The sequence below is a fragment of the Hemicordylus capensis genome, chromosome 5 (assembly GCF_027244095.1).
Source record: "Hemicordylus capensis ecotype Gifberg chromosome 5, rHemCap1.1.pri, whole genome shotgun sequence".
NCBI lineage: Eukaryota > Metazoa > Chordata > Lepidosauria > Squamata > Cordylidae > Hemicordylus > Hemicordylus capensis.
Window position 1 is genome coordinate 217,991,328 of NC_069661.1, and position 16,587 is coordinate 218,007,914.

The 16,587-nt window shown below is 49.5% G+C and overlaps 1 protein-coding gene across 4 annotated transcripts in view; it reads right to left on the bottom strand.

Moving 5' to 3' along the window:
• Positions 1-16,587, bottom strand: part of MICALL1 (MICAL like 1) — a 48,620-nt gene that overhangs the window by 5,544 nt on the left and 26,489 nt on the right. For 3 of the 4 annotated variants that reach the window (XM_053253436.1, XM_053253435.1, XM_053253433.1), the window contains exons 6-13: positions 15,128-15,672; positions 12,774-12,837; positions 10,588-10,988; positions 8,647-9,125; positions 7,276-7,410; positions 6,316-6,442; positions 4,041-4,134; positions 2,380-2,453 (exon numbers count right to left, since the gene is read on the bottom strand). In XM_053253436.1, coding sequence (XP_053109411.1) covers positions 2,380-2,453; positions 4,041-4,134; positions 6,316-6,442; positions 7,276-7,410; positions 8,647-9,125; positions 10,588-10,988; positions 12,774-12,837; positions 15,128-15,672 — 1,919 coding nt within the window. The remainder of the gene's footprint in view (positions 1-2,379; positions 2,454-4,040; positions 4,135-6,315; positions 6,443-7,275; positions 7,411-8,646; positions 9,126-10,587; positions 10,989-12,773; positions 12,838-15,127; positions 15,673-16,587) is intronic. The other variant, XM_053253434.1, reaches the window with a different exon arrangement.

The following is a 16,587-nucleotide window of genomic DNA, read 5'->3' on the forward strand; positions in this document are numbered from 1 at the left end:
CTAGAAATCATGATTATATTGATATATTGCTTTTCAACCACCACCAAAAAGGTTCCAAAGCAAAAAGTATGAAAAAAATGATTCCCTGTCTCCAAAGGGCTCACAATCTAAAAAGACGCACAACCAAGACAGAAGCAATAACCCCTGGGAAGGATGCTAGGCTGGGCTGGGCTGAATAGGGACAGTTGCTTCCCCCCGATAAATATAAGAGAGAGAGCCCCCACTTTATAAAGGTGCCTCTTTGCCCAGTTAGCAGGGGTTATTCTAATTCCAAAATGCCTTGAAAACAGATATAAACAAATTGGATCAGGTTCAGAGGAGGATGGTGAGGGGTCTGGAAAGCAAGCCTAGAGAGGAACGGATGAAGCAACTGGATATGCTTAGTCTAGCGAAGAGGTGATTGAATGGGGACACGAAAGCACTGCCTGAAGGCCTATTGCACTGAAGGAAGCAAAGATTTGTTCTCTGCTGCCAAAGAAGGAACGCTAGATCTAACGGACTTATGTTACAGGAGAGTAGATTTCAGATCAACTTTTTTCTCCCTCTCCCCTAACACTAGAAGCAAGGGCCATCCCATGAAACTGACTGCCAAGAAATTTAGGACCAACAAAAGCAAGATCTTTTTCACACAACACTTAATCAACCTATCGAATTCTCTGCCAAAAGATGTGGTGACAGCAAACAGCCTGGATGGCTTTAAGAGGAGTCTAGATAAATTCATGGAGGACAGGTCTATCAACAGTTACTATTTTGAGGGCTATAGGCCACCTCCAGCCTCAGAGGCAAGATGCCACTAAATATCAGTTGCAGGGGAGTAACAGCAGGGGAGAGGGCATGCCCTCAGCCCTTGCCTGTGGGCTTCCTAGAGGCATCTTGGTGGGCTATAGGGGTGTGCACAAAACCAGTTAGCCCAGTTCAGTTGGAGTCCGAACTGGACCCGGATTGGACCAGTTCGGTTTTACCCCCCATCGACACCCCCCCCCCAGTTCGGTTCCACAGAGGTTCCCCCTCCCCCCGCCAGCTGGGAGATGGGGGGGATGATTCAGCTTGACCTTGAACTGTCAAACCGAACCGGTTCGATGTCAAGCCGGCTCGACATCAAACTGGTTTGCACATCCCTAGTGGGCCACTGTGTGAAACAGAATGCTGGACTAGACAGGCCTTGGGCCTGATCCAGCAGGGCTTTTCCTATGTCATGTTCTTTAGGAACTGTTTCTTAACCATAAGAGCAGTTTGACAACAGAACTAATTAACTGGAGTGGGTGGACCCTTCCTCCCTCGAGGGCTTCAAGCAGAGGCTAGACCCGCCATCTGCTGGAGATGCTCTAGCTCTGGATTTCAGAGCTAGACATCTTGCAAGGCCCCTCCAGTTCTATGATACTATGGAGTAAGCTTTAATTCCAGAAAAACTATCAGCACACACTTAGCATATATATAGTACTTCTCTGAATCAAACTACATTACACTAAATCTGTATGCTTGTTCTGTTGCTGTTAAAAATCAGCTGAGAAGGGTGAGGGGATCCAGATCAGAACCACAGTGGAGAGAAAAGGTTAAAGCCTCCCTCCATCCAGCTGAGGCCCCCAATCCAGATCCCCCCTCCCCCTGCTTCCGCAACTGATTTTTAACAACAGGAAAAGCATGCAAGGGCCAAACTATGTGTTAAGCATCACATGTAGTTTGGCCCTCTGAACGCTCAAAGCACATTGTTAAAGGCCTTCAGTAATCTGTAAGGTGGGTCAATATTATTACCCCTATATTGCAGATGAGAGAGATAAGCAACTTGCCCAAGGCCACTCACTGTGTTTATGGCAGAGGTGAGATTTAAAGTTTGCTTGACTGCAAGCTCAGCAGAGGAATTTTTGAGAACCAGGTGATGGTGAGCTCACCATCCTGTCACACAAACATCTACTACCCTTTCATTGGGAATCAGAAAGGCTTGCACATCTATTCCAGGAGAGGAGAGCTGGTCTTGTGGTAGCAAGCATGACTTGTCCCCATAGCTAAGCAGGGTCTGCCCTGGTTGCATATGAATGGGAGACGATGTGTGAGCACTGCAAGATATTCCCCTCAGGGGATGAAGCCGCTCTGGAAGAGCAGAAGGTTTCAAGTTCCCTCCCTGGCTTCTCCAAGAAAGGGCTGAGAGAGATTCCTGCCTGCAACCTTGCAGAAGCAGCTGCCAGTCTGTGAAGACAATACTGAGCTAGATAGACCAATGGTCTGACTCAGTATATGGCAGTTTCCTATGTTCCCATGTTCCTAAGCAGCCAAGAACTGCCAGTAGATCTTGGTGTACCTTCTGGTTAAACCACTTTCAAACATGACAAAGTAGGTTACTTAAGAAACCCAGTTATGAGCACACCCTGAAAGATGACCTACCAGGTTTATTGAGAAGGCATCGCAGTTCATACTCTACGTCGGCCTGATGCTGCTCCAAATTCTGCTGCTTAAAACTGAAAGGAGGGAAGAGGAGCGTTACAAGCCAGCAGAAACCCAACATAGGGAGCTGTCGTCAGTGAAGGAACAAATATTCTCGAGGGGATACAGATGTCCCTGAAATGCACCAGCAGACTGGCTGTAGCTTCAGCCGTATCCAGTAAAGGAGGCAGCAGTGGCTGGGGCAGGAGGAGCTACCACAGGGGAGAACAGAGTCTTTTCTAGCAGGCAAGACCAAATAGCTCGAGCCCATCCAAGCCATGAGGGTATTTCAGGACAATATTTTCCTGTGACGAACTACTTCATAGCTGCCACCTCTAGAACTTCTAGAAACTCTAGAATTCTAGAAACCTGGTTGCTTCAGTGGCAACCAGAGAGCTGCTTCCTAATGTGCCCCTACAGGAAAGCTATACTTCCATTAGGCAAACAGTTTAGGCTCCAAGATATCTTAAGGGCTGCCTAGTCCCAGGCTGCACAACTTTGGCCCTCTGGCTGTTCTTGGACTACAACTCCCATCATCCCTAATGACTGGCCACAGTGGCTGGGGATAATGGGGGTTTTAGTCCAACAGGGCCAAAGTTTAGTCCAAGAGAGCCAAAGTTGTGCAGCCCTGGCCCAGTCCAATATGATTTTACCTGTGTGTTAAATCTGTAGAGCTCTGCCTGCCAAGGCCTTCTGAGATTTGATTGACGATCACACAGGACAGGGCCTTTCCAGGGATGGCACCCAGGAACATCAGAAACTCCACCTATCCCGGGAGCTTGTGCCACCCCTGCCTTCCTGGCATTCTGATAGCTAACAGACATGTTGATTCTACCAGGCTTTTGGGAATGGATGAGGCTGGGATTGATTTTGAGTCTGTGCTCTTCCTCGGTAAACGTGATGGCAGGCCCTTCAATGATCATGAGGACTCAGGTCTCCCAATCATGGAAGTGCCTGCCTTCACATTTACAGCCTTCACTGCCTCAAACGAAGGTTGTACGCTTGAGCAGGGCGGGAGGGGAAGTGAGGAGAGTGGCGGCCGTGCCAGCGAGGCCGGACTTCTGTTCCCACTTTGGATGGTGTAGTCAAGTACATCATCCTGTTTTGAAAACGTTTCAACGAGGCTATTATGCCAACCCATTCAAATGGTTTCCAACTTGTTTTTATTGTAATCTTGGATTTGGATCCTGCTCTCAGCTGCTTTGGGACTTGATGCAAAAAATGGCATTAAAAAGCAAAAACAAAACAAAATCAGAAAAGAGGGATTTCTATAGAGCTACAAACGCTCTCCTGCCTCAGCTCAAGGAATTCCCCACAACAGACCCGCTGAAGTCAACGTGAGCAACGTTGGTAAGACCTTCCAGATCTATCTATTACTATTAGATCTATTAGAGGTTAAACCGGCAAAGGGTGGGGACATTTTAGTGACATGTTAATGTGGTGATATTTTCACTGGACGCTTTGGGTTGTGTGCCTTTCCCTCAGCCTTCCAGATGCAGGAGGCTACCCACCCAAACAGTGTGATCCTAAGCAAGTTGACTCAGAAGTCAGTCTCACTGAGCTCAATGGACTTCCTCCCTAGTAAGTGTGTAGGAAGGATTCCAGCCTGAATCAGGACTTACATGTAGATGAGTTCAGACTCCCGGCGTACCAGCATGTGCTTCTCATGGATGAGCTTAAACCAGTCGACCAGCAGACCATCTTCAGGAGCATCTGCTAGTCAAGGGGACAAGACAGGGAGAGCTGACAAACACACGCATAGACGAGCCATCTCCTCCAAAAACCTGTGGGGAAGGGTAAGAAGCAGGACAGAAGGGGGCAGATTCCCCACCTCAAATCCCTTCTGGGCTCCATGCCTAGAACAGGTACTGCCCAGCCAGCCCTGCACATTTTTATAGTTAGGGACATAGGAAGCTTATACTGAGTCAGACCCTTGGTCCATCTAGCTCTCTATACAGACCAGCAGTGGCTTCTCCAAGGCTGCAGGCAGGAGTCTCTCTCAGCCCTATCTTGGAGATGCCAGGGAGGGAACCTGGAACCTTCTGCATGCAAGCATGCAGGTGCTCTTCCCAGAGTGGCCCCATCCCCTAAGGGGGAATATCTTACTGTGCTCACCCATACAGTCTCCCATTCAAATGAAAACCAGGGCAGACCCTGCTTAGCAAAGGGGACAATTCATGCTTGCTACCATAAGACCAGATCTCCTCCCTGGTATTTTTTCCACCACCATGAAGACTAGGGTCCTGTTTATGAACTGAAGCTGATATTCCTCGGGAGACTTTCAGAGTTAGGGTCTGAAGCAGTGGTCCCTCTAATTATTCTCATCTCTGTGCGGGATGAGTTTTGTTCTCGGTGGCAGTATCAAGGCACTGTGTGCACACATGCATTCAGAGTGGGGCCTTCCTAGTTCAATATGAGCGGGATCTAAAATTAACTAAGCGGACATCAGAAACCTTGTGAGCGTGTGCACATGCACACACCTTAGAGGGAGCAGTGGTCTGAAGCCTAAATGACATGGACACAAAGAATACCCACAGCTTTGACTATGGCGAATGGTGAACTGCAGAGGCAGTGGGAAGATGGAGTGCTCTTACTAAGCACCTGCTTCCAAGCAATCAAGACTTCAAATACTACTACTGAGCAGAAGCACAATCAGGATGTACACAGCAGCATTCCTTCAGCCACCTCCCAGTGCCTTGCAAAGCCCCAATGGAGGAATTTTTTAACCTTACTCATCCTTTCCAAGTTGTCAACATTCAGCTTCATTTTTGCTGCCAGTGGAGAAACTCTCCTCTCTACAAGGAGCACAGGCCGACTGCCTCTTTGCTCTACCTGCAGAGCCCCACGCCTCTTTGGCAGCGTTCAATCTCTGCCTACACCCTTCCAAACCCTGCCGATGAGCCTCCAGCCTCCTTGCTGCCATTCTCAGCTCCCTGGCAGTGTTCCCTGTAACAGGAATTCCCAGATGTCGCTGACCACACCTCCCATAATTCCCAGACAAAGGCCACTGCAGCTAGGGATTATGGGAGTTGTAGTCAACACTACCTGGGAATCGCTGTTACAGGGAACACAGCACCCCAGCCTTCTCCATCTCCTTTCCCCTTCAGATCAGGCACAGAGAATGAAGGGATCCTGCAGTCCTGCTCTGTTAAAGCACACCTCTGCATGTCATCCAAACCCAGCAGCTGCAGTTTAACTGTGGTGTACGAATTAGGATATGAAACCAGGATTAGAGCCTCATTTTTCATATCCTGGCTTGTAAGCCATGGTTATGATGGCTAAATGTGATTTATCAGAACCTGCTGATTTAGCTGAACCTGTAAGCCATCATAACCATGGCACACAGGTTCAGATAAATCAACAGGTTCTGATAAATCAAATTAACAAACCGGAATTCCTTTATGCACACGGTGAGGAAGAAAGTGGGGGAGAAAGGAGGGAGCGTGCCAAGTTGGTGCTCCTTTGATTCGTGACTTGGGGGATGGGGTTGTAGTTCAGTGGCAGAGCATCTGTTTTGCATGCAGATGGCCCCAGGTTCAGTCCCTGGCCTCTCCTGGTAGCACTGCTGGGAAAGACTCCTGCCTGAACCCTTGGAGTGCCGCTGCCAGGCAGTGCGGACAATCCTGAGCTCGATGCACTAATGGTGTGACTTGCAATAAGGCAGCTTCCTAGGCCCCTATGGACTCGTGTTCTAATCGGGCCACCATCATAACAAAACAGATGATCAGGACTGGGATACTGGCAGCTGTGGCAACAGATGCTCAAGATCAGATGTGGACCTCAGGGCGGCAACTCAGAAGGAAGCCAAGGCTTGCCTGGCAGTTTAAGTCGCACTGGCGCCTCCCCTGGTCTTCTGCCTCTCCCTCCCAGCTTCACAAGTGGCACCACCCATCCTACCGTTCTCCATGCTGCGGAGTTTTCTCTCCAGCTCTACTCCTTGGTGCTCCAACTCATCCAGCTGCTGTTCAATGCTGTCCATCTCGCCGTAAATATCCTCAACTGGGACATATTGGTCCGACTGAACCTGCCAAGACAAAAGGAAAGCCACAATTCTATTTCTAAGATGTCAGTCGTGGCTTCCTGTAAGATATCAGATGACTCCAGGGTGGGGAGATAAAGTGATAGAAACAACCTTTTCTTTCTTTCAACTGTGGATGAAGGCAAGAGGCAGGATAGACCTTGGTAGAGATTCTCCACCTTAGATCTCTTCTGGCCTCCATGCCTAAACCTAAAACAGGCACTGGAACATAGGAAGCTGCCTTATACCTGGTCCATCAAGCTCAACATTGTCTACACTGACTGGAAGCAGCTCTCCAAAGTTTCAGGATGGAGCCTCTCCTAGTCCTACCTGGCGATGCCAGGCAGTGAACCTGGGACCTTCTGCACGGAAGCACGTAGATGCTCTTCCACTGAGCCTTGGCCACATCCTCTAAGGGGAGAGCTCACAAGTAGTCTCCCATCCAAATGCAAACCCAGGAAGACCCTGCTTAGCAAAGGGGAAAATTCATTCTTGCTCTCCTCCCAGCCATGGGCATCTGGAGGGAGCAGTTGCCTCCCCTCCCAGACTGAGACAGTTCCCATTGAATTCAATGGGGCATACTCCCAGGGAGCGGGGTATTGGATGGTTAGCTTCCCCCCCCCCCGAAAAAGTCTTGAAGATGCCCATGCTCCCAGCCTGTGCATTTTAGGACTTCTCTTCATATGGGCTAGGAACCCCTGCTAGGGAGCCCCTCATCGCCCTCCTAGAACATGTGTAAGCCCTCCTCCACCATCAGAAGACGACGGCCACTTCAAGCACACTACAGGCCCAGCAGACAGTGCAGTGGTCCACCTGTCGTCTCCTCCCATCCCAGTTACCTTCCGTTTGATGAGTGGAAAGCCATGGCCTGGAGCAGGAGGCCTTGCTGGCTTGGGTCCCTTTGGGGTTTTCTTAATCGATGGGGAGGTGACAGGTGATGGCTTCCGGTTGAAGGGATTCTCTTTGCAGGATGACTAGAGTCAAACACACAAAAACCACAGTCACGCTGCGCAGCAATGGCTTCCCCTTTGAGCGTATTGCTGGTAGTACTCCAGAAACATGCGGTACATAGCATTGCCAGGTAGTAATGCGAAAGGGGAGTGGCGAGCAGATTTCTAACTGGTAGTTGGACAGCTTAATGTCACCAAAGCCAGCCCTAGCTCAAGTCTGGAAGAGCCCTGATGGATCAGACTGGTGTCCCCTGTAAGAGGGATTCCCAGATGCTGTTGACTACAACTCCCATTATCCCCAGTCAAGGGTCATTTCAAGCAGGGTGTGATGGGAGTTGTAGTCAACATCTGGGAACACTGGATCAGACCAAAGACCCATCCACTCAAGCATCCTGTTTCCCACAGTGGCCCTGCCAGATGCCTCTGGGAAGCCCAGAAGCAGGGCATGGAGGCTATAACCCTCCCCTATTGTTGCCTTCCAGCAACTGCTAGTCAGTGGTATACTGCTCCTGAATGAGGCAGTTCGATTTATCCATCATGGCCAGTGGTCATTGATAGGCCTAGGCTGCATTAATTTATATAATCCCCTTTTAAAGGCATCCAAGACTGTGGTCAACATCACATCCTGTAGCAGCAAAATCTATAAATTAATTGTGTATTGTGTGCAGTACTTTCTTTTGTCTGTCCTGAATCAACTGCCCATCTTTTTTAAGAGAGGGAGGAAACATCTCTTGAGCCATACCGTGCATCGTTCTAAACCCCCATCACGTCTCTCCTTAGTTGTCTTGCTAACTTAAAACATACCAAATGTTTTAGCATCTTCTCACAGGAGGAAGTTGCCGTTTCCTGACCAGACATTCTGTTAACAAATGCCTTGCGATGCTTCTTTGAGTTCAGCCAATGAAAAAGCATCTCCTGGACAGTGTTTCCTGTAACAGGGATTTCCCGATGTTGTTGACTACAGCTCCCAGAATCCCCAACTGCAACAGCCTTGGCCAAGGATTCTGGGAATTGTAGTCAACAACATCTGGAAATCCCTTCTACAGGGAACACTGCTCCTGGATCTCTTAAAGGAACAGGGCATGACAAAGGTAATTGTCTGAAAGGTCAATAGCAGCAATGGGGTCCCAAGTCTTGTGAGGCTTTGAAGCATCTTTCAAGTGGCCTCCTGAGAAGGCAGGTGTGTTGAAAACTGGCGGGGAGCGGAGGAAAGAAGGACAGAGCTCACTTCTGGAATCCAAGAAGTTGGTTTCAACCTACCTTTGGCTGTGCCTTGGGGGATGGAGAGTTCCTGGCAGTCCCGCTGCCCAGCTCTGATGCCAAGAGGATGGGTGTGGGAATGGCATTAGCAGGAGGCTTGGGAGATAGCCGCCCCGGGCTGGCTTCCAGGTTCCCAACCGAGCGGCTTCGTATAGTCTGTGCTATTCCCCCAGGCACCTCATTGCCATAGCCAGTCAAATCGCTGGACGAGGAAAAGGAGGAGTTAGTGGAGCAGCTGGGGAGAGCTGTGGGGCTCTCACGGGAGGACACGTTGACAAGCGAGGGGTCCGTGCAGGAGACCACGCATGCTGCTGGGGCATGGACCGTCGGCTCAGAGGAGCTCTTGGGCACCGAGGTCTCGTCCAGGGTGACAGCAGCCTTGGCCGAACACTCGGATGTGATGCTCTCCAGGCTCAGAGCAGGAGATGGGCTGGAGGAAGATGGCTCTGAGCGGGAGAGCCTAGAGATGGGGTGCGGAGCTGCAAAAGGGAAGACTCTGATGAGAAGCGAGCAGAAAATAACTGCCTGTCTGAAGAACCTGTTTGCCAGCCAAGGCCACCGATTCTTAGAGTCAGAAATAGGGAGGCCAACAGTCCTTCATTAGCAAGGACGTCCCTTATTTCAGCCCCAAATTGTCTGTCCCTTACAGGACCCCATTTGTCCCTTTTTTCCAACTAATGAGAAGAACCTATGGCTTCGGTCAAATCAGTTATTTTCACTAACAGTGAAATACAGGTGATGTTCATCAGCTTCGACTCCTTTCTCTTTTGCCTCCCTACCAGAGTACTCTGTGGTTCTGGAGGGCTACAGGCTAGGGCTGCCTACAGTCCCATACTGGGGACATTAACAGCCATCAATGATTGGCTAACTTCCCATTCTCCAGGTATCAGGATCATGAAAATCATGCAAATGAGGATTACCAGATAGTGCTTGTGTGTGAAACCTATCGTGGCCGGCTAACAACAACTCAGCTAACCATGGTTATATCAATAAGCAGAGGAGAAGCAATCTAAGTTCTAACTAGTTTAAGTTGAAAGTGGTTAAAACACATACAGCACTGCTACCCAGGCCCCTGATTAGCCCCACATATTCCCCCTCTATGTCCCTTATTCCGACAATGCAATGTTTGAAACTCCAGTCAGAAGCCACTTAGTCTAGTCACATAGCCAAGAGTGTAAACAGAGAGAACGTTGGAGCAACTCCTCATTTAGATTTTTGTTTGAAAAAACAATTTTGGAGGGAAGAAAAATATGTTTTTTGTGGGGAGTTCAGTAAAATAAGAGGTGGGCTCCTCAGATGCTTAGGGGAGGACCTGCACCCCTGCCTATAGCCACATGCGAGGTCACCCCCATCAGTCTAAAAACCAGAAGAAAGCAACCTGTCCAAAGGTTGCCCACCCTTGGCCTAAACAATCCAACACACAAGGCCATAAGCAGATGCAACTTTAAACGGTGTCTAGATGAATATTGCTGCAGATGATGATTCCTCCCCAGGCTCCAAGAGGGTGATCAACCAGACTCATTGTTTTGTTTTGTTTTTAAAGGAAGGGAGTGGAGAGGGGCACAACTCCATGGCACCCAGTGCCCTGCCCTTGCTGCAGCAGGCCCTCATGAAGCAGGCCAGGAGGAGCCTTCAGGATCACATGAGACAGGGGAAGCCCTTTAGAACTCAGTGGTCCACTGCAAAGGCACCAGAATGAAAACCACAAGACATCACTAGGTTGTGAGAAGGCAGGGGAAACCCCAGCAATAAAGAGCTGCCAACTCCTCAGTCCTGACAGTGTAGGCTGGGAGGATCCAGCCTAGCACTGCTGCTGCTGCTGCTGGAGGCAGTGGAAGGTTCCAGGTTGCCAAGGAACTAGTGTGTCATAGGAAGGAGATGAGGGAGCTGGGGCTGGCTGTATGGCTCATTCGTTTCCCATTTGAAGGGGGTGAGACTCACCCAGCGGAGAGGCACTGGGGGCCCTTGGAGCTGGCCGCTTCTTTGTCTTGGGGCTGCTGGTGGGGGTGATGCCATACCAAGGGTGAGCAGCCTTGGAAGTGGCCTCACTCGCACTCTGCTCTTGCTTCTGGGGCGTGGCGGATCCCTCCTCCTCCTCTTCAACCTCCTCCCCCTCTTCATCCTCAAAGGGGTTGTAAGGTTTGGGCTCCTTGGGAGCGGGCCTGCCCTCTCTGCCTCTTGCCTTCCCTTCCTCCTCTTCTCCATCTGCCTCCTCTTCCAGAGCCCTTGGTGGGGTCTCCTTGCTACTGCCCGGTGGGGGAGGAGGAGCAGGCTTTTTCTTGGCTTCCGCCTGGACCAAGGCAATCCAGGGAGGATCTCTTGACCTTGGCCCTTCTCCGGCTCTGCTTGGAGAAAAAAAAAGGGTAAGGAAGGATGAAAGGGAAAACATACATTAGACATTAGGCTTTTAATGAGACATTGTTTTGATTGTGCTTTAATAGTTTTAATGTCTTAAAGTTTAATTGTTGAAATGTGTTAATCTTTTTATTGGTTGTTTTTATTGTCTTGTAAACTGCCCAGAGAACTTGCGTTTTGGGCGGTATAAAAATGTGACAGGCAGGCAGGCAGACACCCCCACAAAGAAATAACAATGTCTGCAAGCACAGAAACTGTGGCTGAGCACAAATTCCAGCATCTTAGCATGTTGCTTTCTTTTTTAAAAGAGTTTTTTTTTTTAAACCAGTAAGGTTGAAACGACAGATTGGAAAGTATACAGGCAATGCCTGATGCCCTTCGAGAAGCCACACGGAAGAGTTTCAGTGGGCAGGGGGTGGGGCTAAAGGTGATGGTTCTGGTTCAGAATTCATCAGTGGCTCACATTCTGCACAGGGTGATGCAGACCGTTCAGTCCCACCGGCGCCACTGTGTGCTTCTCAAGCACTACCCATGCTGTGGTTCCACTACAACTTACAACTGCAGTTGTGTGACGCCATGTCCATTATTGGTGACTGCGCCATTGTAAACATAGCGGAACAGGGCCACTCCACAACAGGGTGGACGGTTCTTGAGGATTGCGTAGTGTTTGTGAGCCAACCACCTCACGCTGCACAGAATAGGAGTCAGTAAGGGTATTCACAGGCACAGCCTAGCCTGGGTTCGGCTGCGCGTATGAAGTGCCAGGAGCGAGAGAGCTGCCCCCACGCAGCCCTCGTGCCAAGACCCCCTTTTAACCCAGCGTTTCGCTAATGAGCGCAGCCGTCGGGCTGGTGCCCTGGGACACCTTGTGATGCAGTGGGGAGTCCTCCCACTCCCAGCGTCTCCCTCCGCCACTCGTGTGGGCATGTGGTACGTTGGAGGGAGAACAGTGGCTGCTGGTCTGAAGGGGAAGGCAGGCACAGCTCCTGCCTTCCCCACAGCCCACCCGCCCTCCCCCGCGAGGTCGTGTGAAAGACCTCCGTGTCTATCACCCTATAAAACGAACACAGCAAGAACCATCTCACTTGAGAAAAGGATTAGGTTTGACTGCTTATTTTTGAGTTTGTAAATGATTTTGCTCAAATGAAATCCATACGATACAGAAACCCAGGAAAATACCCTGTATAGGATGAATGGGAGAATGGCAACAAGGAAGAACTGGAAACAGAAGATGTTTCCAGCCTCAGGTCAAGGATCCTCCACACGGAGGCTTTGTTGCTTGTCTGTGGGTGAGTGTTCCTGAGAACCAGGAGAACTATCAGTCCTAGGCCCTGCCTACCAGTCTCTCTTCCTCTTCTTCATTTCAGAAGGCTCCCTGGGAAATATCATTTCCCCAAATACTGCTGGAGCAGAAAGAAACCCTCATTACCTCTCGAAATTATCTCCAGAGTGTTTGAATACTGAACAGCTTTCAATGGGTTACTACTTTTTGTGCTCCGTTCTGATTCAGGCTCAAGGCAACCAAGAGATTTTAGGTTTGGGTTCAGCTCTGATTCACTGAAAAAACAAATCTCTGAACCAGTTTGGGGGTTCAGTCTGATCACCGGCCTGCAGCAAAGGATCAAACCAATATATGGAACAGCCTCCGAGCTCCTGTGTCTTAAATCCCAGGATTTGCATGTCCTGAAGAATAGCTTGCCTGAACAGAAAAGGGAATCAGAGAGGAAGCTTCTCTTTCTGTTAGTTTATAATTTGCAAGTAAAAGGTTGTACCGGTCCGAAGATGTGGGTCTACCTCTGGGCTTTGGAACTGGAGGACAGACTTCTGTAGTCCGACCTAATCCGGAAATGAAGAAGATATTAATGCGAGTCATCTTCTAGGAAAGACACCTGCAAATCCATTACATTGTGAGCATCAATTTTTAAAGGAAGTAGCTAGCCATTATGGACTGTAGATACAAGCCTGAATATGCATTTGCACATGGCATCTTGGGAAGTCACAGAAACTAAGAGGGAAGCTGGTCCTGAGGAAGTGGGAGGGACTTCCCAAGGCCTATCTAGTCTAGCATCCTGTTTCATACAGTGGCCACTGTGTGAACCAGGAAGCTGGACTAGACAGGCCTTGGGCCTGATCCAGCAGGCTGTTCTTATGACTGTGCAGCTCCTCATTCTTCCACCCACTCCCAAGCAATTCTCAGCCTCCATACCCATCTTTCTATCCATTCCACCAGTTCTTGCCCCCAAATCCTTAGACCTTCAAAGAAAAAAAAAATAAAGGTTGCACAATAAACTAAAGTACACAGATAAGCTCTGTTCATTGTGAATGTAGAATTGGTATCAAATCCAGGTTATTTTGACACTAGAGCTGGAATTTGGGAGGGGGAGAAGAGGACAACACTGCACCTTATCTAAGGGCAAGGCAGTATGATTGTTGCCTGCTGGTACATTGAAGAGTAAGCAATCTGCTGCAATCAGATCAGGACACAAACCTAGCCTGAGGATGCTTAGCACAGGGGTCTCAAATGGTGACCCTCCAGCTATTGCTGGACTACCATCATCCCCAATCACAACAGCCAGTAGCCAGGGATGATGGCAGTTGTAGGCCACCATCTGCAGAAGGGTCCCAATCTAAGACCCCTGGCTTAGCAGGAGGGCTTCTCTGCATGAGTCCCCAGTTACAAGCGGGGGGGAACTCCCATATAATGCATGGTTATTGTGAGATGGGTAGGCATAACACCTGAGCACAGGTACATTTTGAGCACAGGTAGCGCAGCGGGGTAATGGAACCAAGCCACTGGGTGCCGGTTCGAATCGCCGCGGGTGTTTTTCCCGGACTATAGGAACACCTATATCGGCAGAAGCGATATAGGAAGATGCTGAAAGGCATCATCTCACACTGCGTGGGAGGAGGCAAGGGTAAACCCCTCCTGTATTCTACCAAAGACAACCACAGGGCTCTGTGGTCACCAGGAGTCGACACCGACTCAACGGCACACTTTACCTTTACTTTACTTAAAAGAAATTAGGGAACCCTTGAGAGCAATTCTTCCCTTGTACCCCTCCAGCTATCCTCTTTCAATAAAGCCATTAAAATGCATCACTCTTTTCCACTCACTGACTGCATCCACTATGGCCCTTTGCAGCTACATTTACTTGCAATACTTCAGTGAGCCAGTTCAGACATCACATGGTACCACAGTTAAGGCCTGGTTCCACACAACATCCCTGCATGTCGGAAGCACACACTCCACCCTCTCCTGCTCAAATGAGCCTCGAACTATTCTACTTCCAATTCAGATTTGGAACAAACCAAAATAGGCCGTGATTTACGAACTGACCAAATTTGGTTTATTCGAATCAGCTCTCCTAAAATAAACCAAGACATGAGCCTGAGGTTTGAAGAGGGTTTCAGATCTAGGTATATTTTAGGGAAGTTTGTAAGAATAAACCAAGATCAGACAGTTTGGATGCCACAACCAATCTCTGTTTGCTAGACTGAAATGAGAAGTACAATTCTTCTAAGTGTGTATTCTCGAAACTTGGAGACGTCATGTGGGACCAAGCTTTAACCATGACAACCAAACTGGTCCACTGTATTTTTCTATAACTAACTCTCCAGGGGGCTCCCCTTTTTTTCTGGGCTTTGGGTGTTCCTCCTTTCTCTCTTACCACATCTGCCAGGCCTTCAGCAACATCGTTCTGAGGAGGCTGCAGAGAAGCTGCAGCTCAGTGATAAGAGCCCATTCTTGGTATGCATCAGGTCCCAGTTTCAACCCTCAGCATTTCCATTTAAAGGAGTACAAATGGACAGGTTAAGAAAGACCCAAAACTTTTGAAAGCTGCTGCCAATGAAAGCAGACAATACTGAGCTGAATGGACCATGGGTCTGTCCCAGGATCAGGCAGGTCCATATGTTCTCACAGGAGAACACGATATGTCAAGATGCTTATTTTTCTCCTCAAGAAGAGCCACTCGGGGTATTATTTTTCAGTCCTACATTTAGCTCATGCATCAAATGGGGGCTCCCTTTTGGGGGGGGGTGTCTTCATTTACACTGTGTCTTGTCCCAAAAGCACAGGTTCCAGCTGGACTGGACTCACCCCCTCCTTATGCTCTCATTTCCTTACCATTGACTAGGCCAGATCCTGGCTCACTGGAGCCCTCATTCTGCACGTTGACTCTGGGCTTTGGGACAGGATGGGAGTTGGGTGGTGACAAGGCTGCTGTGTCAGTGCTCTTCCTGGGGGCAGGGGTTGGTCGAGTCTCCTTGAGTTGTCCATGCTGCAGGCTCACTTTTCCCTGGCTGGTCATAAGTGGTTTCGCTGGCACAGGAGGCTTCGGCGGGATCGGGGAGCAAGGCGCAGAGCTGAGGGCTTCATTCTTTGGCTGGCCAAGAGGCGCCTCGACCTCTGCTCCATCGACACTTCTTCCCCCTGCTTTTCCCGCCTCTTCCGTGGCTGATGGCTGTGGAACGCCACTCACTTGCTCCTCACCAGTGTTCACCATCCGAGCCTCGCTGCTTTTCCCCACACACGGAAGATCTGGGCTGGGCCTACGCTCTGTCCTCCCGCTGAGGCCCAGTTTGCCACGATGCTGGGTACACACAAATGTGCCCCATTCAGGCCCAGGCTTGTAAGATCCAGGGAGGAGCGTGCTGGAGCATTCTTTACACCTGTCAGAAACGTAAATGCCAACGGAGCCCATGAAGGAAGGTGAAGGCAGGCAAGAAGCACGGCCTGGTGATCACAGCAGCCTTCAGAAGACTGAGATCTCCCAGGGAGGCTCCACTCCTCTGGCCTGCGCCAACTGAGGTTTGGCTGGTGAGCACACGGAGCACCCCGACTCTGGAATGCCCTCCCCTGAGAGGCTCCAATGGCTCCCACCTTCCTTGGCCTTCAGGCAAATTGTGAAATCTTGACTGTCTTGGAAGGCCTTTTGCCTAGGGGACTAAGGGGGAGCCTTAGTGATGCTGCCATCACTACATGTGTTTTAACTTGTGTTCAGGATATTGTAACATTTAAATTAGGGTTTGGATGTATTATGCGTTGCCTTGGGGGCATTTATGTGGAAAGCTGGTTTAAAAAAAATTATAAACCAACACAAATCAAACAAGATTCAATTCTTGAGAGACTCTGGGCAAAATCTGTTTCTCAGGGCAAAGCTACACATTCATTAATTGAAATGCAGAAGTTTGGCTCTATGTGTCTTGCTCTGCTCTGCCTGCTCTACATCTTGCTGCCCCTTCTGGTAGTCCGCTGCAACGCAAGCAGACTCTTAGGCTTCTGAAGCCAATGCAAGCCCCGCCTTATGGAATCACTCATTGGCTATCCTCTATAGCGGGAAGTAGAAAAGACTTCCTGCCTGACGCAGGCCTTGCCTCAGGATCCAGGTCTGCTTGGGCTGATGCATTGTCTTGTTTCTGACTACTCCTTGGTTTGACCTTTGGTGCATTTTTGGCTCCTGCCTTGACCCTCTGGCTCCCGACTGTTGATCCGGCTTGACCTCTGGCGCTGACTTGAAAGTCACTGACTTTCAGCTCCTGTCTTGACTGTCCTGGCTCCTGACAGTCTAGCTGGTGTGACCCCTG